Source organism: Colossoma macropomum, unplaced genomic scaffold (assembly GCF_904425465.1).
Source record: "Colossoma macropomum unplaced genomic scaffold, Colossoma_macropomum, whole genome shotgun sequence".
NCBI classification, from domain to species: domain Eukaryota; kingdom Metazoa; phylum Chordata; class Actinopteri; order Characiformes; family Serrasalmidae; genus Colossoma; species Colossoma macropomum.
In genome coordinates this window covers 33,486,554-33,512,642 of record NW_023494791.1, presented here as the reverse complement: position 1 = coordinate 33,512,642, position 26,089 = coordinate 33,486,554, and the positions used below count along the sequence as shown (strand labels likewise).

Sequence of the window (26,089 nt, the reverse complement as noted above, 5' to 3'; positions counted from 1 at the left end):
AACACTGACCTAGACTATTAAACATGTAATCACAACTTAATCACACTCAGTCTGGTTGCACAAACTGAGACTGTACCAATCTATAAACCGCATGTGCCAAGCTCCAGTCCTGGCAGGCCAAAACACTGCAGACTTCAGCACACTACCTCATTAAACACACCTGATTCAGCTCATCAGCTAATTAGCAAAGCTTTTATGAACTGAATTCAGAGCATCAGGTGAGGGTAAACGTTAATCTCCACAGCACTTTGGCCTGGAAGGTCCCTAGTTTGACATGCCTACTGTAAGCTGTGTATCTGAAAACATATTTAGGACCTGCAGCTTATCTAAGAGAGAGGAGATAGCATTGATAGACTTTAATACCTTTGTTTGTTCTAGGATCTGTCTAGGTGGACAGAAATCAGTTGTATAAGTTGCACCAACTTGATCAAATAACCATTTTTAAAAAAAATTTCTGCCTATTGCCACTCTAAAAGTTCATGATGAAAAGACATTTTGGAGCCATTAAAAAATATCATCATGGGGGAGCATGCTCCCAGACCCCCTGATTAAATAATAAGCCCCCTAAGCATAAATCTCTAGTGATGCCTCTGATTAACACTCACATTTACAGAGACAAAAATAAGAAGCCAACTTCAGCCTTGATCAAGATACTGAAGTTGATTTGTTCATGTAACTAGACAATACTGATACAAACCAATGATTAAAAAGTAGGGCTGGCCCAAATCAATTGAATGTTTTTTTTGTTACTTTTGTATTCAGTTCTCAATTTAGTAATCTTTTTCATACTTTCCACAAGAGCGCAGAAAACATGAGCTCTATAAATTATCAGATGATAAAAAAAATGTTTAGTGTAAATGTGCAGTAAGAAGCTGGTATACCATGGAGGCACAACTAGTCTGATGAATCATCTCAGATATGTAAATACAGCAGTACTTATTTGAGGATTACTAGTCTCTGGTGAGGGCAGTGATAAAACTGAGGAGCTCAGGCTGAAATCTGTTTGTTGTGGTGAGTTTTGGGAGTTGATGAAGAGGGAAACACTGGCACCACTGCCATCACAATCACTCTCATACAGATGAGTCTGGCGCAGTGGTGAAATTAACTTTAGCCACTTTAGCCTAGCAACTCTTGAGGCCATGGGCCGAGACTACATGGCTGAGCTCAACCAAGTTATGACTGAGCTCAAGCTGGCTATGACTGAGCTCAAGCTAGCTATGATTGAGCTCAACCTGGCTTTAACTAAAATAAACCTGGCTATAACTGAGATAAACCTGGCTATAACTGAGATAAATCTGGCTAAGACTGAGCTAAACCCGGCTATAACTAAGCTCAACCTGGCTACAACTGAAATAAACCTGGCTATAACAAAAAGTCAAAAAGTAGAGGCTACTTTTTAGCTGCTTTTTGAAAAGTAGTGCACTACTTTTTAGCTACTTTCAAAGCGCGACTGTCAGAATGTTTGTGAATCTCCACCTCACACACCAAACAAGCGTGAAAGTGTGAACAAGACACTGCATTTAATCACGTGCCAGAAAGAAACATACAATTGAAAAGCTGCAAATATACAAAAAGATCACCAAAAAGTGAGTTTAAGTGTAACCAACAATCAAACTTACACAACCAAAGCCATGATATCCAACAAGAATGTAGACTAAAGGCAAAGTCAATCATTCCGGGTTTATTCTAACAAAAATCAACAAAAATAACCGAATACAGACCAAACAATTTTGTGCAAAGCAATGTCAACTGTTAAAAATAAAACTGCTCCAATTTAAACATTTCAGCAAGATGTGTACAGATACAACATATAGAGTCCTTTGAACTTCAGCAACACTTTAGCCTCAACATTTTTATCAGTGACCCTGGCTCTGCGGAGTACTATAAGTAATACTCTATTACGAAAATGTTTTTTCCACTTTAGCTAAGGCAGCGGTCGGCAACACGCGGCTCTTTTACTGCCCTGTTATGGCCCCACAGCAGAATTAGATTTTTAGGTAAAATATCATAATCCTCCTTTGCAGTAAAATAAAGCTCTGCTGATCATCCTAACACAGTTTTAACAATAAACGGTCTTAAATGCTGCAGTTAACGTATAACTGCTAACAGGGCCGTAACTAGGATCAGAATTTTTGTGAGGTCCATTTTGCAGAAATGTTACTCACTTACTATGAGTATTACAACAATAAGTTTCTCCTTTTGTAATTCAATCACTGCTCCTTTTTTACCCATCTACAACTGTTATGCACCTTTTTCTTTCATTTGTTCCTTCTTCATCCCTCCGTTCTTCCATAAACTGCTATTAATGTTCCATAAACTTATTTGACTTCAATTGCCCTGTTTAGGTTTAATTAGTCATTTAACTATTTATATACATATGTTTAATTTCAGCTAAAAAAATACATTAAACCTATATTAAATCAGGTGATAGTTTCAAATTGATTTTGTTTCATTTACCATTCTCTCTATCTTTGCTTGTCTCTTTTGCATCTCTGTACTCACTGATTATTGTAAAAGCACACATTAAACGTATGTTATTAAAGGCTGTCTGTACCAAAGCCCAGCTAAAGGGAAAGGCGGCTACTCATATAGCTAATGGGACAAAACATAGTCTAATGTACCTGCTGATTTTTTAATGTTTACTACATGATACTATACCTTCAATATGCTGGTTAACAGTGAACTTTCGTGTTGCTTGTAGTCTGTTATGAGTAGGTAACACAACTTTAATTTCACATTTAATCTCTAATATAGCTGACTATGGAGCCTGTAGCCTAAACTGAGCAGCTACTGGAGCTAGATTAAAGCATGCTGATACGGCTAGCCACATTACGAGCAGTCCAAGCAAAAAAAAAATTAGTATTTTAATTTTACAATCTTAATGTGTTGATTGTGCTCATAAACTCTCAGCTAGCTACATTTTTGCCATAGCGATGTTATATGTTAGCTTATAGCATGTGTGCTGCATACCTGAACATCTCAAGAAGTCAAAGTTACTCTGGTTCTCTGGGCTGTGTAGCGTCTCGTACAGAGATAAACAGAGCAGGCAGTTCAGTCTATGGACGAGCCACAGCTGTACTGAGGTCAGCTGAGAACCTCTCACTGCTCGCTGTGTAGTTTCATCGCTTTTTGAATCTCATAAAATCCTGAGAAACCTCTGAGGAGCTCGGAGTCCTAACGCTAGTCGCGAACGTGACAGGCGCTGATTACTGAAGTAATTGCGGACAGCAACAATTAGTAAGCGGTGATTGGAGGGTTGAGAAAATAATGCGGAGCATGGCAGCGTCTGATTGGCCATAATTCAGTGACAGCGCTCACAGAGAACAAATCAAATTTCATATAAAAAAAGGCTTTTTTTAGGCATTATTTACATTTATAATCACTCCAGGTGGTTTCCGGATACGTTTAATCTGCAACGAGAAACTGTCAAACACTAAGTCGTGAAGTCAGCTTCTCGTTCGAATTCTCCTGTTTCTCCTTAAATGGCGCAGCAGTAACGTACATTCTGGCGTCTCATGCACCATTTAAGGTGAAACGGAAGAATTCAAACAAGAAGCTGGTAAATGAGAATCGGACTTCAGCCTCGGAAAAAGTCGAACGTTCAAAGACAAGTTTCCTGACTGATGTGCAGAAGAAGCAGAGCAAAGTCTGCGTTTTCGTTTATATTATGTTTTTTTTAGCCTATACTAGCACATTAGCAAACACTGAGACTTATTTACAGACAAGATGGTAAAACGGATATAAAATGCTTCGGTTGCCGACCCCTGAGCTAAGTCTACTAGTAAAGGGTGATCAGCGCGTGGGGGCAGCGCGTGACCGTTTGCTCGAACTCTCCGCGGCTCAGTCAGTTTTGCACAGTCACCGCCAGCCCAGTTAACGACCGGGTTCTGTGGTTCAGATTTTGCTCGGATTGCCTGCAGCCATTAGCGAAGTTGTAGCGAAAATTTTTGCTATAGCTACAGAAAAATTTGTAGGCGCTACAGCTATAAGCTACATTTCATAAAACTGTAGCGGCTACAGCTATTAGCTGCAAATACATACCCAGCTGTCACTGTGTCTTAAGATGTCTTGACAGTATTTATAAGATGTCTTGAGGCATTTTCTTATGCCAAGACATCTCAAGAACGTCTTAAGACGTATGAATGAAGACACTGTCTTTGTCTTGAGACATGAAAGTTAACGTCTTAAGACAAAGAAGTCATTATTTTGTGTGTCTTGAAGATGAGGCATGACTTAAGACATCACTTTGTCTTAAGACACAGATATGTTGTGTCTTAAGACAGTTCAGTTGAGACCAAAGAGTGGTCCATTACAAAACGTCCTGTGGTATGAGTGTGGTATTCCTGTGGTACTGCCAAACTGAACAACAGAGGATCACCAGGATTACCACAGCACTCCCTAATGTAAGATATAATGAGAATATAACAAGTATGTCCTCAAGAACCAGCCTGCTGTAATCTAATAGTTTTTGTGTGATATTACTAAAAGAACATTCACTAAGGTTTTACTTGCTGTACTTTTGTGATTTTTTTTTTTGTGTTATGTTTTGATTATTGCAGAAATGTGTTTACAGTAGCAAAAGAGCAAAAGAAAAAATCAATTCTTAAACCATTTACCTTATCTTGAAATGTTTAAACTCATTTCCTTACATCATTAAAGTTCATGGTAGAATAACTTTTAATTTATCTCCATTGGTAAATGTTACAATCACAGTCAGTCACAGCCTTTTGCTCATTTGCAGAAAACATGCTATGATTAACACAACATTGATCTATTTTCAAATGTACAATTGTAACCAGAGACAACAAGCTAGGAACCAAGATAAAACAACTTTGAACTAATAGGAAGTAAATGTACTTAACAGCTAACCTGGGTACTTTAGAGATCACATACCACCAAAACTTAATGCAAAAAAAGCACTTGCTTCACTCTCTTCAACATCTACATTCTATTTATTTTCCTAAGTAGATCAGGGCTGCCCAAAGTTAGACCATTAGGACTTTTAATTTGGCCCAACAGAAAGAGAGAACAAACTTTTTATATGCTATGTATAACTATTATCTCCAGGTATTTGGAAAACACAAACAATAATAAACAAATGTATTTGAGTAGTAATATAAAGACCTATATTGTTTCACCACATAAAATTACATAATAAATAGATTTTTGTTTAAATGTCCAACTTCATATTTTGACTTTAATATATTAAGACAGCCTCTTCAGTGATGCTTTGTAAAATAATCATGTACAGCTGTCTTATGTATTTCAAGGGTTTGCAGTTTTTTGCTCTGTGTCTAGATTAAAAACAAACAAACAAACAAAAACAAAACAGCACAATTCATTCAGTATAGCAGAGAGGCGCGAACCGGATATAAAGATCTATGGGAGGACAAACAAAAGACTGGCGGGAGTTTCAGACCAATTAGAGCGCGAGACTCTTGGACGTTCGGTTTTGCGAGCGCTCTCCGCCGTTCTTCCATTTAAAGCCAAACGCGACCGTTACAAGCGCGAGCGCTCTCCGCCGTTCTTCCATTTAAAGCCAAACGCAACCGTTACAAGCTGTTAACAGTAAGTGACCCAGTCACGTCGTTAACGCGGGCAGTTTTATCTTGTTTATTTAGCGAGTGTTAAACCTCGATAAGACAGTCTCTTACATTCCTTACTAAGACAGCGCCGCCTGCCTGGTGACGTTTTTCAGCTCCCAAAAACGAGGATTTTTCAGCTGCGTAGCTTACTAACGTTAACTGACTGGATCGACTGGAGTGGCGACTGGAGTTACGACTGCAAGGGTCAGAATCTGCTTTTAAAAGGTGAGTAGTGACAAAATGAGATAAGCAACCTCACTAACAGTTAGTTGGAGTGAACGTTTTTTCTGTATTTCTGGGTCGATCTGCCGAGTGACGCACCAGCGTTAGGTGAGGTTAGCGTATGTAACGTCTGGTTCTTGTCATTGCGACTGTGAACAACTCTGACTGTAAGTTTTTCCGCAATGGAACATTTCATATCAGACTACTTTTTTTGCATCTTAATGATAAAATTGTGCTTAAAAATTGTGCAATTCTCCTTTAACACAGCTTTTAACAGGTACAGATATCAGTACTAAGCTCACACCTACCTCAACAACAAATGATCATTTCTGTCACGTGTTGACTGAGGCATGTTAGAGGATGAAAACAATAGAATTGTGAATTATCTAATCAACTTTGTTGTTTTCAATCCTTCCAAAGGAACATCCTCTCTTTGGGCATCATCCAGTATGATGGCAGTCCATATCATTCTCAACACTCAACTGTGCTCTTACCCAAGTGGCCTCATCCTGATGCTTTCATTATACTGAACATCATTGTCTGAACATCAGCTATGCGTGCCACGCTGGAGTTCATGCATAGGTATTATTTAAAGCCTTGAGTTGATTTTAGATGAGTAAAAGTATGTATACTGTACATTATATTCTACTTATAAAGGGAATATATAATGCTTTCCCTTTCATTTAGTGTGTTATGTAGCTTTTTGTGCATATAAGATACAAAGCTGAAAGTATATGCCAGAGGGAGAAACTCTCTCCCACAGAAACCACTTTTCTCAGCTGCCTGAGGGCTGGAGTTCCCCAGCCCTTTTCTTTTGTTACAAGATGATGTAATCCCATAACACAATCCCTATTGTCCACCTACCAGCGAGCTTGGCACACCCTCACACAACGCAACACATCTGCCGGAGGCCGTGTATTGGCGGAACCGCTCTGGCGCTTGATCAGTCAGAACCAAGTGAGCGAGCTGACTAATCAGAGCGTACTGGGCTCATCAGGAAGGAGGGGCTTAAAGACACAGGAGCTCTAACAGAGCATTTCAGACAGAGGGTGAGTAGAGATTTACAGTATGAGAAAAATAATGTGTTTCTGGAACACTGAAGCATGTAAATATATTATAGTAGACCACAAAAATAAAATTATGAACACCGGAAATTAGCATAATAGGTCCCCTTTAAATTCAGCCTGTTTGTGTATGCAGATCCAAAAGTAATTTCAAATTTATTGTCTTAAAATTGATTTTTCAACAGATGCATTTTCCAAAAAACAGAGGAAGAAGCGTTGGGCTGTGAATCTGACAGTTCTCTCACTTATCACGGATTTAACTCTAAAAGGAGAGATTGGTAACATTAGCAGTGTGATATCAGTAATGTTAGTGTTCAGGCATTATGGCATGGACATATGCACATCGAGTTATCTGTTACCTGTTTCCTGTGTCCACGTATGTCCACATAAAATGTCCACAGCTTGGCTCTATTCCAGCTCCTAGCACATCTGAGTCTAGTATTAAGTGTTTGACAGCTGATCATTATCTGGCTCAGGTATGTTAGGAGTGCTGCTGGGGTTCAGACCTCTGTATTACTCTGTTGGTCAGTTTTTCTTTTTAGTCCATATGAATTTCTCTTAAAATTGTTTCCCATCATTTATAATTGTTCATAGTACTACGTTGCTAATAACTTTAGCATAACTTATATAAGGAATAACAGCAGACTTTAAAATCAGATTCATTGGTTTGTGGAACTGTGTATTGCAGTATATTTCAAATTTCTACACAAAGTCAGTTAACATGTTTTTCCTTGTCTGAAGAAGTGTGATGACGCTACTGTACTATGCATATACACAGTTGTAAAAACAATAAACAATAACTGTAATCTATATTTTTTGAAAGCTATGTGGGTGTTTTTTCATGGGCTATGCTTTGGATTGCAGAGTAAATTATTTGAATGTAGAAGTATTCTGAATTTTTAACAGATTAACAAGGAAATACAAAACTGTAAAATAATGATTTTCCATACCCCTTTAAATTACATCACTGTAATTTATGCATACTTACTATTGTTCTTGTCCTCCTTCTTCTTATTATTATTTTAAAATTTGATAAAATGATATCTTCATTAAAAAAATGAAGCAACTGTAAAATAGTAATTGTAAAAAACAATTTTTACCACATTTTTTAAAACATTAAGGATTAATTACTATAAAAAGGTATTTAAAAGCACTGAATTAGATGCATATAAATACATTTTGCAGCAATGCTGTATTATAAATAATTAAAAAAATAATTACTAGAATTTTTGCTGTAAATAATGTTACTTTTAAAATTCCCTTAAAAATATTTAAAAGTAAAAGATTTATTTAAAAAAAAATTTAGGCAAAACTTAAAAATACATATTATGCATCCTACATCTTGAGACATCTTGGGATGTTATTATAGCCAAGACATCTTAAGATCTGTGTCTATAGAGATGTCTTAAAGACATGTTTTCATTTCTTAAGACATGCCTCAAGATGTCCTAAGACGTCTTCATAATGTGTCTTTAGACATGTCGTAAGACATCCCAAGACATGGTAATGGCTGGGTATGTATTTGTAGCTAGCTACAAAAAGTAGCGCGCTACTTAGCTACTCCCCCATCCCTGGCTATAACTGACATGAACCTGCTATGACTGAGCTAAACCTGGCTATAACTAAACTCAACCTGGCTATAACAGAAACAAACCTGGCTATAACAGAGATAAACCTGGCTATGACTGAGCTAAACCTGCCTATAACTAAGATAAATCTGCCTATAACTAAGATAACCCTGGCTATAACTGAACTAAACCTGGCCGTGACTGAGCTAAACTCAGCTATGACTGAGCTCAACCAGGCTATGACCGAGCTCAACCCGACTATGACTGAGCTCAACCAGACTATAACTAAGATAAACCTGGCTATGACTGAGCTTAACCTGGCCATGACCGAGCTTAACTCTGCCTGTGTGCTGCCCTCAATGTTGCTTTCCTAAAAACCAGCAAGCTAGCTAAAGTAAATTAACTTGTCATAAAATAACTCATGAATGACATACAAGTGATAGAATTGACTCATTAAAGTTGTATGTTAATTGTAAATTCTTTTATAGCTACACCCAGTGCACGAGCAGCTGGGCTTCGGCCTGACTATTAATGCACTGTTGCTGCCCACTGGATATACTTCTTTTCACAGTAGCCATAAAATGCAATTTCCTCTTGTTTTAGAGGCAGTGTCTCAGTTGCATTGAGGGGATACATTTAGATGGAAATCAGTTTGATTTACAAGATTGGAAGTGAGCTGGATTTTTGTCTTTGTAGGTGAGCACGCAAGTCAGTTTTATTATGTGAAGTAAGCTTGATGTGAAAAAAGCTGCAGTTGTGCTGTTCATTTTATCACAGCAATGTGTGTGGATAGGTGTGAATTGCTGTGACAGCAGGGGAGTTCTCATTTGTCCCCTTGCACTCCTTATTGCTTGCTAGCAGCTCAACACAGAGTCACAACATTTCAGACACACAGAGACAACAGTGTCCTAGTTAATTCCTCTAACATAGCTATGGGGAAATATATTTTATTTGATTATATTAATTAAAAATATCCGAGTCAATTTCCATTCCACCAGAATGGCCACTGAGGGGCCTGTAGAAAGAGGTTAAAATTATAGCTATTTCTGAAACATAAAAAATATTGTTTTGAAAGGTTATTTTGAGAAGGAATATTTGAGTGTTCATTCTAAAACACTAATGAGTATTCTGTGCTGTGTATGCCAGTCCTATTAAAAGGTGTTAAAAACTATTGATTCATACATTTTTAGTGATATTTAGTAAATAGAAATAGTAGAAATAAAAAAGTAGAAATAATTCACCTCTACATAGCACAATAGTAATGAGGAGGTAGGTAGACATTTCATTCTCAACCTATAGTTGTGCAATTTTGGTGGCTCCAAGCTCCGTTCTCTTAAAAAAGCAAAAGGGCACTGAGACTGAGGGGGATGTAACTTGTGATGCGATGATGATATAAGTGCTAAGGAAAGAACAAGTAGGGTTTGAGAAGAAATTCCGGCAGTTTTCAGATCCAATCTATCTCCGTGTCCTTACAACACACTCCCAGGACTGCGCTCGGCTGAGGTTGTGTGTGTGAAAGAGTGTGAGGCAGAGCAGTGTGTGTTGCGGGAGAATGAGGCAGCTCCTCTCCTTGTCTGTCCCACACTCTTTTTGAGCACGCCATCCTCAGTCAGTCCCACAGGGCCCTGAGCAGACGCAGTTAGCGGCTCAGCGGAACTCGTCTGTCTGATTTCTGGCTCATCAACAGCTGAGCTCGTGCCCCTCAGACTCGCAGAGTGAAGTGTGTGATGATGACGATGACGAAGAGCGCCGAGATGATGTCAAAGCCGCTTCATGCTGCGGTTCACACTTGCTTCAACGTGTCAAAAGAGAACAGGCTGACGCACACAGAAAACACCAACAAATGCCTCCGCAAATAAAATTAATTTCAACTTTAGCCGTCACACTGCAGCTCAGACACTCATGATATTCTGCTCAAATGCTTTATTCCATCCTCTCGACCAGGAGTTCCCAACCCTTTCAACAACACAGACCAATCCCCATAGCCAACAGTGTGTTTGACAGATTGGTAGGGGAGTTGAGGGGCAATGTTGTGGTGCCTTTGTTTTGCTGTTGTCGAGGAACATTTTCAAAAGTAAAATAATTGGACAGCTTCATAGCCTCATTTGCTGGCTTCTCTGCGTACCACACACAAATTGGGGCATTAGCATCCCCAGTGGCGATGAAGCCGTATTTCATGTAGCTGTCATTATTTTCCGTTTGAAAGCCCAATAAAAAGTTCATTAATGTTGTGAGTTTTGTCAAGTTTTATGTCTTCACTTCATGCTAGCCATCAACTAAAAGCAGCCAGTAGCAGCTAGTGTGCCTGCCTGCACAAGGCATGTTTTTACTTTTAAACCTCTTTGCTAATACCTTGCCACGCAAAACACATTGTGGTTTTTGTCCCTTACTTTTTGAGAAAACATTGCATTTTCACACCTCCTGCTGAGGTGCTTTTTCCATCTCTCCTGCAGGCTAACTTAAGCCTATGAACTTGGTTGAGAAATCTGTTTCCCATGAGTCAGTGGGGAATCACCTGTCAACCAAAAGACTCTCTTACCAACACTCCACCTAATAGGAGTTTTGAGTTTGTACACCTATTACATGTAATCAGTTAGACAGTATTTAAACCTGGGCTTTAGTTTAGCATTTTGTGAGGTAGGCTATTGCCAACACCTCTGCTGCGTATCGAGCATTTCCTATTGTGTAAGCCTTCTTGTGTATGACCTGTTTTCCATGTTATTCTGACTTGTCTCTTCGGTTTTGCCCTGTTTGCTTGATAACTGTGATCTTTTGCTCTCGTGTTTTTGGACCTAGGCTGTTTACTGGATTACTCTTGATGCTCCCTTTGTTTTGGTTACCGTGCTCTCTGGTTTTGACCTTAGCTTGTTCTGACTATGCCCTTTGTGTTAACCCAGATCCCTCAAGTAAAGTCCAACCATGTTTTTTAATCTGCAAGCGTCTAATCTGTTTTGACATCATAACAGCAAGCCACATAAAAAGCCTATTTGAGATAAATTAAAGGGGAATTCCAACCTAAAGTGTACTTGAAAAAAGCATTTAATATGTTATTGGTCATATTATGTAATATTCTGTACCACTGTATTGCACCCCTCAGCCTCATAGAGTTAACAGAACTCACAATTTTAGATCCTTTTTGTGTTATTTTTTTCATCAATGCTTTCTCACTACAATACCCAGCATGCATTGCATAAATACATCATACACAGCTGGTAATCCCATGGTGATAAAGATATTTGCCACCTAGCGGGTAGTCTCGAGACTATTATGCACCACTGTAAGAGGTGAATAGGCTTATTTATGGCTGATTTCCAAGTTTACATAGTTTTATTTTGTAACATCGTTGTTATTTGTACAATAAAAACTGATAGGCATAGGCTTCTATTATTTGTTATCTACATAAGCCTTGTAGCTCCAGTGCATATCTAAAATAATAAGACAAAACTTTATATTCTCCTGCTACACTAATATCTCTACCGTATAATTGGCTTAACTGGGCTTTGAACCACAGGCCAAGCTGGATGATGGCATCCCCTGCAGGACTCAGTGTGCAGACGCTACTGTGTCACGGGACAGTATTATCCAGCCGTCGTTAACACTCTGTTCCTTTCAGTGATCTGGTGTGAGCTGCTCAGATTTAATATCTCCTTTTGGATTTCCAGCACTTTATCCATAGAGGACCAGCAGCTGTGCTGGGAATTGCAGAACGAATGTTCTCGGACACATTGATCCATGGCCGCTCAGATGTTGTTTTGATGCAATGTCCCAGAAGCTCTTCAAAAGCAGATCTTTAGAAGATCTAGTAAATCTTTCATAAATACATGCTTTGGGGGATAAAGAGCTGTGCATGAGAGAAATCTCCTACACAGTAAAACGTTCAAAAAATGCCCCAATAATTTACAATGGTCTAAATCCTCTGACAATCAACTGACACTTAAGCAATCATTAACTCTGACAAAGCTTGCAAATGGAACCAAACCTCTCAGAATGTATATCATCGTATGTCATAACAAAACCACCATCTCTGAAATGGTACCTTAATGAACTGAACATTTCTCTTAGCCCATTCATCCATTCAAATGGTTTTAAAACATGAATAAATGGAGTGACGAGGTTCCGATATGACAGGGACACTCTGCTATTTATATTTACTTATCTTCCCTCCTTCCCTTTAGATGAGCACTGAAAAACGACATTACATAATCAAAGCATACTGCTTTGGCTTTTTCCAGCATGCTGGCCAGCCGTGGCCTGTGGGGAGACCTCAGTAATGCAGCAAATGACACAAAGCTCCGGTCTACCTCAGGATTACATCACTGAGGGCAGCTCTCAGTGAAGGCAATAGCTGGAGCCAGATGGCAATGCAGGGTCTTTAAGGAGCACCACGGTAATCCAGCTGCTGCATATGAGCCAGTCTGTCCAGAGAGACGACTACAGCCCCTCTATTCTTGTTACCTCTGTACAGCACACGGCTGGCCTGAGGGATATTAGAAACAGGGCTGCATATGGCTCCAAAAACGATCACTGAACTACTACAGGGTAAATAACAAGATGAAGTATATTTCTAGAAAGAACTTATTATATTAATAAGCAGTTAGTAGTTACTTAATGTCTAAAAACATTATGGACATGTTATAGGAAAAATGAAAAGGTTACTAGCTGCAATGTGCTCTCACTGAGCATTTTATTGGGTATGGCTACCTTATATCTACATACCTACCTCTCTGTCTTGGGTACAGGTTACTTGTTTCTCAATGTTGATTTTATTAGCTCCGCTTAGCATATAGGTGCACTTTGTAGCTCTACAATTACAGACTGTAGTCCATCTGTTTCTCTCCTGACCCTTAATAAATGGGGTAAAGGTGGGCTGTCAAAGTACGCAGAGAAACAGATGGACTACAGTCTGTAATTGTAGAACTACAAAGTGCACCTATATGGTAGATGGAGCTGACAAAATGGACAATGAGATGTACCCAATAAAGTGCTCAGTGAGTGTACATTAAAGATAAGAACCTTCTTACTTTTCCTATGACATGTCCATAATGTTTTTAGACATAAAGTAGCTACCAACTTCTTATTAATATAAGTTCTTCAGCTTATCCCACACTTACTAGGTGAAATGACATAAAAATGGGCAGAAGCAGCCAAGTTTATGTAGGTTTATCTCAGTTGTCATGAAACACTTATGCAGTTGTCATGTAGTCTTACAACTGCTGCCCTTCGGTAAACTGTGAAGATTTAAGATAAGCTGATAAAAATAATAATAATAATATAAATAGAATTTTACAGTATATTATTTATCATGTTATAACTTTTTAATTCACAGAAATCTTGAAATAGTGAAAAAATTTTTTTGATCATTTCTTTACTGAATGGTTTGTAATATGTAAATCCACATTATATAAGTTATTACTGTATATACAGTGTTAATCTGGAAAATAATTCCAAACATTTCATGCTTCGCCTATATGTATGTGTGATCACAAGTATTGATCTTGTAATCAAAGCTTTTACAATTTGGCTTGTAGCCATTTTCTCCTTTAAAGAACATTTGCCCAAAAATGCTAATGTGGCCAACAACACTTCAAAGCTTGAGGAGACGAGTTAATCGTGGCCTCATTTTCACTATGCTAACTTCATTCATTATTAACAGTGTTAGTATTTTGGGACAACAGTGTTTTCAAACACTCTTGCAACTGTGAGGAGCCATTTAGGCTATTTTTCTTTCTTTAACTTCTCTCACATGTGCACACATGAAATACATACATATCCCTGTGTACTCACACATATGAAATACTCACTTGCATACATATACCTAAAACATCCATGCATAGATACACTATAAGTCCTGCAGCTCATTCAGTGTTTCTTCTGAAATCAAGGGCATTTGTCCCCCTGCAGTAACAGCCTCTAACCTTCTGGGAAGGCTTTGTACTAGATGTTGGAACATTGCTGTGAGGATTTGATTGCATTCAGCCACAATAGGTCAGGTGCTGCTGTTGGATGATTAGTTCTGGACTACAAACATCACTGAAACTCATCCAAAAGGTAATGGACGGTGCCGCATCACTCCAGAGAATGTAGTTCCATGATATACTGTATGGGTTGTTCTACCATTGCAGTGCAAACAAGGTATGGATATTGACATGCAAAATGCAGTCTGTTCTATTGAACAACATCAGTAAAGTTGAGACACCAATGATCGTAGCACAACTGACAAAATTACTACATTACATAACTTCAAAACGCTAGGCAGTACATGACTAACAAACACAGCTTTGAACAGTTGTATACAAAAATATCACAATATTTTTCAGTAAAATCCCCCACAACTGTGCTTAATTCCATAAAATATGTTTTTCAGTAGTGACGATTCTTCATTTCAGACACTGATTTTCTAAATTTGGGACACATTTACATCAAAACAATGAGCCCTATGTGCTCACCATGTGGTAGTGAGGGACAGGGATGCAGTCTCACTGCTCTAAAATGAAAGGCTGTGGCTAAAATAAGGCTCTCTAGTTTTTTGACTCTATAAATCAAAAACATCTTTCAAAAAACAGCATCAAAAAAGTCATTCTAATGCATTATTATATTGTTATTGAAATTTAGGGGTTAGGGTTTGGGAAACCTATAACGCCTGGGGTTTGGTACCCTATAAATGATGATTTGCTACTTTTTTTTAGCTTATTACCATCTTTATTAAAGGGGTTTAAATAGCTAAATATTTAAATAGATCATGTTGGAGCACAGTTTGAATTAATTCAGTAGAATGGTCATATATGAGAGATATGAAAAATAAATATACAAATATTTTGTATATTCACTAATATATGCAGACCTCATGTATGTGTGTATAGACAATGGTATATTTGTGAGGAATGTTTGAAGAAAGTTATGGTTTTAAACAGTCTCTGTGCAACAATATTGAATTACATTCCCCTCAGTGTATATGAAAGAAAGAAATCCTACTTTTTGCCCACAGCTGGGATCTAAAATGTAGATCACAACAAACTGGTATAAAGTCTCAGGAAACAGTGAAGCCGTTTGTGCTGTGTTTGGAGTATTTGTATAAAAGGGAAAGTCCATTCGGAACAGAGAGCACAGCCTCGTCAAACATAATTACTGTCCCCTCAAAGAATATAACTTATTCAGAACTAGCCGGGGGAGGCAGCGGCAAGACTGAGTGTGTGTTTGCGTGTGTGTATGTGTGTGTGTGTGTATGCCAAGTACATGCTACTGTGGAGTTAACAATGTCAGACTAGCACAGATGTCCTCCAAGCACATCTGCTTGTTCTTTCACTTTATTCTCCATAAGGGGATGCATACTTGGCTGTGCATACGTGCAAATGTGCATGTGTTTGTGTGTGTCTGTTTGTGTGTGTGTGTGGGGTGGGGGGGTGTTTTTATAAATCTCAGGCAAAAAGGTTCAGACTGTAGGAAAAATGTTGTATTACATATAGATATTTACATTGCATATAATACATATTATTATTACACATATGGGCCATTCTTCTGAATTAGTTCAAACTGCAGTGCCACAGTAAAAATGATCTATAATCTAAATATATACAAAATCATCATTTATAGGGTGCTTTCTATTGGGAGGTGACTGTTGCAAACCCTAACCACTAAATTTGTACTGAATAATACTTACATTTTTTTCAATGTTTCTACAGTTTTGTGTTTTATTGAAAAATATTATGAATTTATGTTTGTACAACTGTTTAACTATGTTTAACTTAAATATGCACTATACAGACAAAAGTATTGGGACACCTACACATTACACCCACAGGAGCTTCTATGACATCCCATTCTAAATCCATAGGCATTAATATGGAGTTGGTTGGCCCTTTGCAGCTATAACAGCTTCCAGAGTGTGTCTGTGGGAATTTTTGCCCATTCATCTAGAAGCGCATTTGTGAGGTTGGACACTGATGTTGGACGAGTGGGCCTGGCTCAGACTCTGCTCTAGTTCATCCCAAAGGTGTTCACTAGGGTTGAGGTCAGGGTTCTGTGTGGGCCAGTCAGGTTCTTCCACACCAAGCTCACCAAGCCATGCCTTTATGGAGCTTGCTTTGTGCACTGGAGCACAGTCATGCTGGAACAGAGAAGGGTCTTCCCCAAACTGTTCCCACAAAGTTGGAAGCATAGAACTGTCCAAAATGTCTTGGTCTGATGAAACATTAAGATTTCCATTCATTGGAACTAAGGGGTCTAGGCCAACCTCTGAAAACCAACCCCATAGCATTATCCCTCCGCTACCAAACTTTACAGTTCGCACAATGCAGGCAGGCAGGTAATGTTCTTCTGGCATTTGCCAAACCCAGACTCGTCCATCAGACTGCCAGGTAGAGAGGACTGCTCTAGAGTCTAGTGGTGGCATGCTTTATGGATTGCTGACCAGGGGGAGCACTTCAAGGGGGTCTAAGACCAAAGCCCAAAGCATCTTAAAGACTGGGCCCTTGAATATTTAATGAATACATAAACAAAAAAAGGTTTTAGCCTATAGCCTGCAACCATTTATAAAGTAATTAAAAGAAATGTATAGAAATATAACTGTTCAGGAAACAATAGACTATTATAGGCTAGTACTTTTCAAAGCACATATAAACAAACACAAGATGTTTATTAAATCCTTGTTAAGACACTTTTGCCCAAAGGCCCAGACTATGATTTGTCCCTGAGATCAAATCTATCAGTATTTTTTTGTCCATGCTTCATTTTGTGCACCCTTCTGCCTGTCCTCCCAACAAAAGAGTCAGATATTATGGTCTTCTCAAACAAACACTTTCACACAAGCACCTACCAAATATCTTTAGCTGCCTTTCATTGTTCTTTCTCAAGTTTATCTAAACTGACTAAAGCAGATATTTCTGAGATGAGATATTAGTATAATCCACCTGCATAAGAAAAAAGAAAATCAAACAGAAAGTTTCCGAAGTTGGAGTTAAAAAAAATGACTAAAGATGTAGAGAAAATGGAACTCCTAACAAACTTGCAAGACCTGGTTGACCATCAAACCTATCACCATTAGATAAACAGTACTTATAGCTTTCATCATTGAAAGAGAAAATCAAGATTCACTCTTGCTTCAGATCTGAAAAAATGTGTTTCTGTCCATCCTTCTACTGTGAGAAAACAACTCAATGCTATGGGTCTGAAAGAATGTGTAGCTGCCAAGAAGCTATTACTAAAAAAGGAAACAGACAGCAAGAACCTTTACACCCAAACACTGAAACTGGACACCTGAAATGCAGTAAGCTGTATTAAAGACAAAGGATGGACACAATAAATACTGAAATTAGATATTATATGTAGTTTTTGGGGCTTCTGTGTAATTTTAAGTTAAATATATATTTTCTGCTCTTTTCCTGACACTGAAAAATAATAATGTCCATTTAGACTGGAAATTAAATAAATGAACGGGTGGTCTCTAAATTTGACTTTTGCAAGTACTGTATATGTAATGCATATTGGACATTATTAGATATAGGAGTTTACAATATAATGCATATGTGTACATATAATGCAAATTGTATGTGAAAGAGAGAGAGCGAGAGACAGAGTGGGAGTGAGAGAAAGAGAGCAGCAGTTCATTAATCTTCTTCAATAACCTCCTGCAACGGTTGTTTGTTGTACAATTACTTCCTAACAATCAATGCTACCCATTGCGCACTGAGCTCCATTTAAGTCATTAAAGCATAATGACTAGGAGCACCTTCAGCAGCACTGTGTTATTCAGTGTTATTCTGTGTTATTCAGCTCATGGTCTCTTTGAAACCAGCCTCAGCTAAGCCTTCCCACTAACAGCTTAATGTGGCTTAATTAATTCATCAGGTCAGATGAGTTGGAGCTCAGGCTTACATAACCAGTACCCAAGAGTAGAGCCGTAGGCGCTGCGCTATGGCGGTTATGGAAAAAAATAATAATAAAGCGTGACACTGTTGTGTCTCATGACATGGGCGGCCCTCAGGGGTCTTCACTGATGGGGTCTGGTCTGGACGCTGCATGCCACGGCCACTGGGACAAAGCTGGGAAAGCCCTCTGGAGCACAGGTCCAGCTGGAAAACCCCTCACTGGACCAAACCCCTTGGTATTCAGGATGCATAAACATCTGAGGGTTTGTGTTATTTCTCTTGTTCTCTTTTTGTATAATAACAGGGTAATATAGTATTCTTCTGATATCTCCATTTGCCCACCCAACCAACCAGATTTTTCATGTTAGATAGCTTTTTATGCAGTTATCATATTATATGTAAGTTTTATGTAAGCCTGTGTTAATTGATTGCTTTTTCATAGTAAGTCCATTATCTTTTTTGTTTCTACAATTAAATTCAAATAAAAATAAACAAATATCATTCTGTACCATCATATGTGGGTTCCTCTTGAGTCTTGTCCTGGGTTGTAAATGATTATTTATACACCCTCACCTTTGAGATTGTAACAATGTCCACCTCGCGCTGCAGATTTTTAGTCTTAGGCTTATTAGTGCCTTAAATGGCCTCTGCATTAACATGTGACATGCTGCTCATGTCAGTGCTGAAGTTTACAGTGATAAGAATGCCATGGGGGGCACAGCATATACATGTGTGTATACAAACATGACATGCAAACATGTATGACATCACCCTGCATTTGTGTCAGAAGAGAAGAGCAAAAATACTTACCATAGTCGTCTCAGCTATAGAGCCAAAGCTGTTGATGAATATGTTGCATGTCACGTTCACAGGAGGTCCTGGGGATAGAGATGGATGTAATTAGGAATTAGTCAATTACACTAAAAAGTCAGTTAGTGTCATCTGTAATTAGTCAAGTATTTGCCATTTAACCCCCTCCCTACTCTTCATTATTGTATGCATGAACACACAGTGGAAGAATACATTAACTAGGTTTGACATGTTTGTCATTTGCTGGCCTGAACTGCTACGAATCAGTTTATGGTTAATCTTGCTACAGTGCATTAAAGTAAGCATTATAGATAGATGGATGGATGGATGGATGTATAGATAGCACACTGTCACTGGACTCTGAAGCAGGGGAAATATGTTCTTTTGAGTCATGAATCATGCTTTGCTATCTGGCAGTCTTATGGATGAATCTGGATACCAGGAGAACACTACCTATGGAATGTATAGTGCCAAAAGTAAACTTTGGTGGAGGAGGGATAATGGTCTGGGGCTGTTTTTCAGGATTTGGGCTTAGCCCGTTAGTTCCAGTGAAGGGTAATGTTAATGCTACAGCATTAAACAGACATTTTGGACAATTATGCTTCCAACTGTGGCAACAGTTTGGGGAAGGTCCTTTCTTGTTCCAGCATGACTGTGCCCCTTTACACAAAGTGAGGTCCATTAAGACATTCTTTGACAAGTTTGATGTAGAGGACCTCTAGTGGCCTGCACAGATCTCTGATCTTAACCCCATCAAACAATTTTGGGATGAATTGGAATGTCGATTGCAAGTCAGGCCTTCTCGTCCAACATCAGTACCTGTCCTCACAAATCTTTGACTGAATGGGCCCGAATTTCCACAGATACCCGACAAAATTGTGTGGAAAGGCTTCCCAGAAGAGAGCAGGCTGTTATAGGTGTAATGCCCATGGTTTAAGAATGGCATGTGGCAACATAGTGTGCTAATTTTTTTATCAACAGCAAAGGCATTTTGGTGAATAGTTTGTATTATTAAAATCCATGTTGAATAAGTTAATATTGTGTATAAAATAACAAAAAATCAACAGTAATTCACACAGCCATATTCAGACTATATACTTAGTGATTTTCTGTCAAATACTTTCAACAACATTATCAAATACAGCACCAAGTGAACATGTTTTAGGGAGAGGAATGCTAAGAATCAATGACATTACAGCCACAGATTGAATAGATTGAATGAAACTACTGGACCTACTCAGACAGGGCCATGCTGAATGTAATGGGCGAGTGCTGGACTGATTTTGGCTGATTCGACTGAATGCACCAGTGGATGTCCAAGTCCTCGCACTACATTCTGGTGAACATGCAATGCACACCGCTCTCACTGATTCACCACAAATCCATCTGTGGAGCTGGACCTTTTTTATATGCCCCATATAAAAAAGTACAAACTGAACTTCTATTACAGTATATTCTATTTATACTTTGGAATATACTGAAAACATATAATAATGTGTTTCATGGGCTGCATGTCAATATGGTCTAGTCCTACTCTAGCATAGCTGCATAACCTTAATCAGTTCATTTATTTGGTATTTCTCTGTTGCCTATCCATGCTCTATCTACCAGTTGGCCTATCCACGCTCCATACACAAATGATTTCTTTCGTGGCAGCTGTTACAAGTTTGGACAAGCTTTACAGAACATTGGCTAAATCTTATTTAACCTAATGATTTTAAGTTACAACACATTGTACATTTCATCATTTTGTTGCAGTTTCTCAAAAGTTTAAATGGGATTTTCCTTTAAATTCTGTAAAGCTTGTCTGACTTCACACAGTTTCTATAAAAGAACATATTTGCATAGTAAAACAGGCAAAGTCAACAAACGTCATCTTAAGATGTCACTTAAGAGAGATCTTAAGAGAAAGTATACAATTTAATTCTTTAATAAAACAGGTAAAACTATAAACAAAGGAAAATACAAGTTGGAGCAAAGTTCTCAAGTACTTCTCAAATACTTATTTTTTTAACTTGGCCTGGTTATATAAATGTAAATAATTCTTTACAAACAAAACTGGTTTGTTACTGTTTAATGATGTCTATTGTCTACTGTAAGTTTGTGGTTTGGTGAAATTACTAGGTTGTGGGTAGATTGATCAATTAATAATATAATTTTAATTACAGACCTATAGCCTATTACTTCTCCTTGAATATTAACTTACATTAGCTGCATCAGCTATCTAATAGGCACTCACAATAAGATGCGTATGCTTTTAGGTTGAATTAACAGCTATCATATTTATTCTAAAACAACAAATCAAGAAGATAATAATAAAAGAACATAATGGCTGTTTAGCTATGATTAGCCAGCCTACTCAGGGTGGAAGTTGTGAAAAGTGGAGATTTCCACATGATTCAGGAAGCAGCTCATAATTTTGCTGTTTTCTTTCGTCAGAAAAAAAGGAATGATGATAACAAATTGGATAAAGTATGTTCCTCGTGTGTGCTGGTAACATTATCCTTTCTTTGTCTTCACTAAACTTGATGTCTCTGAACACATCAGGACTGAAGTGCAGGGCAGTTTGCAGTGCTTTATTTTGATTGCTGTTCAGAACTGAATCTTTTAAATTTTATCAAGCATTCTTTAATCCCATTCATAAGATAAAATGCATGTTTATTTTTAATCTGCAATGGCTACTTAAAGTAGTGAAGTAAAAGAACTTTATAGCAAATTAATTCAAGTAAACGTAAAAGAACTATAATGTAATTCTACTCAAGAAAGTAACATTTCAAGGAAAAATGAACTCAAGAACTAAAATACAATTCAATTTTATACAATTCATTACTTTTGGTTTAAGTTGCTATGGATGATGTGACCTTGCTTAATTTAATGGACAGACAGATTGATGGATGAATTGTTGGATGAATGGATGGATGGAAGGAAGGATCTATGTTATTGGTACCCATAGGGAAATCTGGGTGCTACAGTAGCAAAAGACCACTCAATAAATACAGAAATTACACATACTGGTTTCACGTTCAAACAGTGCAAAGACATCAGTGTATAAACAAATAAGTACAGAAGACAAGAACTGAAATGTTCACATTCAGTGTTGCATGTGATGGGAATAACCCACAGTGTGACATGTCCTTGTCTGTGACCTCGGTCTATTGGGTCAAATGGACTCTACTGCTGGCCTTCATTATTGTCTGTCCACCTACCCAAATTATCATTAATCTCCTCTGCCTCTGCTAAATATGACAGTGGCAGCAAATCAATAATAATCACAGTTTTGACTGAACTTCTGCCTTCCTTTGATTTTATGAAGCCACCACGTCCAAACAGTAGTCATATGTGCACATTTTAACCTCTTAAATAGCAAGTTACTATAGTTACTGTCCCTATAGTTACTGAATAATAAGCCTTAGTATGTAATAAGCCTGGAATTTTAAGGGGTTAAGCTATTAAACTCAAAGGATCCATAAGTGGATCCACACTTCAATTCTTCACTGTCATAAATACATTATTTATACATTTGTTTCATAGAATAATAAGATTTAAGATTAATCCCTCTAATTTCTCAAGCTTATTATATCATAAGGCTCATAATTAAGTAACTACATGGAAAATAAGTTATTCTTGAATTATAGGAGTAAGGAATGAAGCTCCTGGCCATTTAAGGAGTTAATAACTGAGTAATAAGCCTGTAGTTTAATGTTAATGGGAGTAAACAGTACATACTTCATCTGTGCTTTATGAAACTGACTTTGCCAGGTTTATCATAAAACAATGTCTCAGACCCCAGATGGTGTAAGTGTTTATTGTAAAAGCTTACTTCCTAGAGATTTCTGTGAACAATTCTGATTTGGTAAGTTTCTCTAGAACGGAACGTTTTACCTCAAACCTCTCTGAATGACATTGTTTACATCTTAATGATTTAATTATACAGAAATTTTGAAAAAATTCATTTAGTTGTTAAACAGTCCTTTGCTTAGCCATACCTTTAAAGTTGGGTCTAATTCTGGCATCATAACCTGAGGTCCTTCCCATGAGCTTGTCCAGGAAATCTGAAGGAGACATGGGCACTGCTCTCCCCCGAGCACTTTCGGGCTCCTTCGTGGCCACCAGACTGAGAGAGAGAGAGAGAGAGAAAGAGAAGGAGAGAGAGAGATTTTAGAAAAATGGGCTGCGACAGTCACCAAGGCTACAAATGGGGAGAGCTTCGCTAATGTCAACTGACATCATAACTCATACTTAGGTTTTCTCTTCCAGGCGTGCCTTAAGGCCGTCGTGCACTTCTGTTCAACCAAAGAAAGCTAGTGATGGACAAAACCATGTGACCCAAGTTAACACAACAATGCATTTATGGAACAACAGGAGCATGTCTGTGCACTTCTCTAACAGACACACTTCAAAAGAATGGATCTCATATGGTAGTGTACTGTGATGTAACTGCTGCTAAAAAGACATGCCAGACTTCCTGAAAGGACTTTCATCTGCTGCCGGAAAAACTAATGGAAGAGAAAATGAGCCACAGCTGACCCCCATGCCATTCCGAACCTGACAAAACCACTTCTGTTAAGCAGGTGTGTAACAGAATGAAAAACTTGAATGTTTTTTTAAACCACATGGGCCAAACTTGGGCTTTGTCCAAAATGATGCCCTGTTTGCTACATAAAGAACTAAATTGTAGTAAAGTCTGAAAACATAATGGATAATTTTTGTAATCCCAAAATGCCCCGTTGAAGCTAGTGTACAGACGATGTGCAGTGGTTCTCAAACAGGTCCTCCAGGACCCCCACACTCTCAGGAAGAAAAGGTACTAAACTGTTTGGTACCCTCAAGGTTATGTAGTACCTTTCAGTACCTTTAGTTAGGAAACATAATTGTATGATATCATAATTCAGTCATGTTCCTAAAATGACTCAGTATAACCTATCTTGATGCCAAGCCCTTATTTTATTTTTCTATGTTAAAATAAGAGGTTATGAAAAGGTACAAATATCCCCTTTCCCCTCAAAAACTGAATGTAGTGTAGCAAAGAAGGACAGAAAGCAGTGATTTACAAATCATTTTCGGGACGGGGCATGTGGCAGTAGACTCGTCAGAGCACCGCACATATTTCCACTTTGCATCAGTCCACCTCAAATGAGCTTTAGCCCAGAGAAGTTAGCGGTGTTTCTGGATGTTACTGTTCTTTGTGTATTAGAGTCTTAACTTTTTTGTAGATACATCATTTGTAGATACAGCAACAAACTGTGTTTACTAACAAGGGTTTTTCAAAGTATTCCCAAACTCATGCGGTTATACAGAAGCATATCAGATTTTATTGTGGTGTCATCTGAGGGATCACAGGTATTCAGTAGTGGTTTTCAGCCTTGCCCTTTACACACAGATTTCTACAGATTTCTTTTAATATTATGGACAGTAGACAGTAGTGAAAACCCTAAAACCCTTGCAATCATGCTTTGAGAAACATTGTTCTTAAACTATTGGACTATTCACTCATACAGTTTTTCGTGAAGTGGTGTCTGAGCAATTTGTGAATGCTACTTTTATACCTGATCATGATAGCATTGCCTGTTACTTTATCACCTGCTTACCTGTGGAAACTTCCAAAATGGGTGTTTTAATCATTCCACAAACTTCCCAATCTCACACTGCTCCTGTCCCAACTTTTTTGAAATGTGTTACATGCATCAAATGTGGAATTAGCATGTATTTACAAACATCAATAAAGTTGATAAGGTAAAATATTAAATATCTCTTCTTTGTGCTGTTTTCAATTAAATACCTGTAACCTGAGAAAAAAGGTATGAAACTATCACTGGGGCAGTACCCTTCTAGTCACTGGGGTGGCACCCTCAAGGGTACATCTCAGTACTTTTAGTCAGGGAGCATAATTGTACCTAAATACATTGCAATTATATGTTCTAAGTTGTATAGACTCCACACACCCCGTCTCATTTCCAGGCTTTTATTTTTTTGTTCTGTTTTAAAACATTAGGTTATAAAGAGGTACAAATACATACTTTTCACCTGAGAAAAACATATTTAAGGCACACAATTGGACCTTAAAACCACTGTTGTACCTTTAAGGGAACATTTACACTGTTTGCACCTTGATTAATGAAAAATGTACCTGAACAGTACCTTTATTTCTAACAGTGTACAGTAAAAAACATTTTTGGAATTGGGAATGTACATTTAAAACTCATTTAAAATGGAACTTAAGACCCTTCTTAAGACCCTACTGTCGTCAAGAATTATCTAAATCATGTACAAAATTGTTTACTTTGGGTTATAAACTCTGTCTCTTTAACAGTGTTCTATAAAGTGCTCTGATTTTTTTGTGTGAAATAGTCAAATTACGGGACTATTTCTGTTCTTTAAAATAGTAGTCTATATAGAACTCCAGTGTAATAAAAACATTCTTTACTTTGAATGTAAGACAATGGCAATTTAATGTAAAGGACTGTTGCTGTCCTCAAAAAATGCTGAAAAATAAAACTGAGAAAAATGCAAGATACCTGTTTTTTTGTTGTTTTGTTTTCTGTTTGTTTGTTTGTTTTTGAACAGTGACAATATATGGGTATAGTGTTAAGAACTATTTCTGTTCCAAATAATAGTGTTCTAATCGAATGAATGGAATAGTGATTAGATACAATTTCTGTTCTTTATAACAGTGTTAATATAATAGTGTATATATAGTGTTGCAATGTAGGGAGTAGTGACTGGGGGAGGCAAGCATTTCTGTTCCTAATATTGACATTCTATGTAGTTATCCAGTGTAGGCAGTAGTGAGTGATTAGGGGAGAATTTCCATTTCCTAAAATAGTGTTACATTCTAAAAAAATCTAGTTCTCTTGATTTTCTAATATAGCGAATAGTGATTAAGCACCATATCACACAGTGTTGATATTTTATTTCTTTCTATTCAAGCCAAAATAACAGTAAAATAAATTAAAATTAATTGGTGTTTGTGTTTCTGT

General features: G+C 37.8%; 1 protein-coding gene across 1 annotated transcript in view; it reads right to left on the bottom strand.

Annotated features, from left to right (window-relative positions):
- Nucleotides 1-23,246, bottom strand: part of glra3 (glycine receptor, alpha 3) — a gene marked incomplete at its 5' end in the record, with an annotated part of 63,376 nt that extends 40,130 nt beyond the window's left edge. The window contains 2 exons of the mRNA XM_036573498.1: nt 19,113-19,180; nt 23,099-23,246. Coding sequence (XP_036429391.1) covers nt 19,113-19,180; nt 23,099-23,246 — 216 coding nt within the window. The remainder of the gene's footprint in view (nt 1-19,112; nt 19,181-23,098) is intronic.
- Between the last annotated feature and the right edge of the window lie 2,843 nt (nt 23,247-26,089).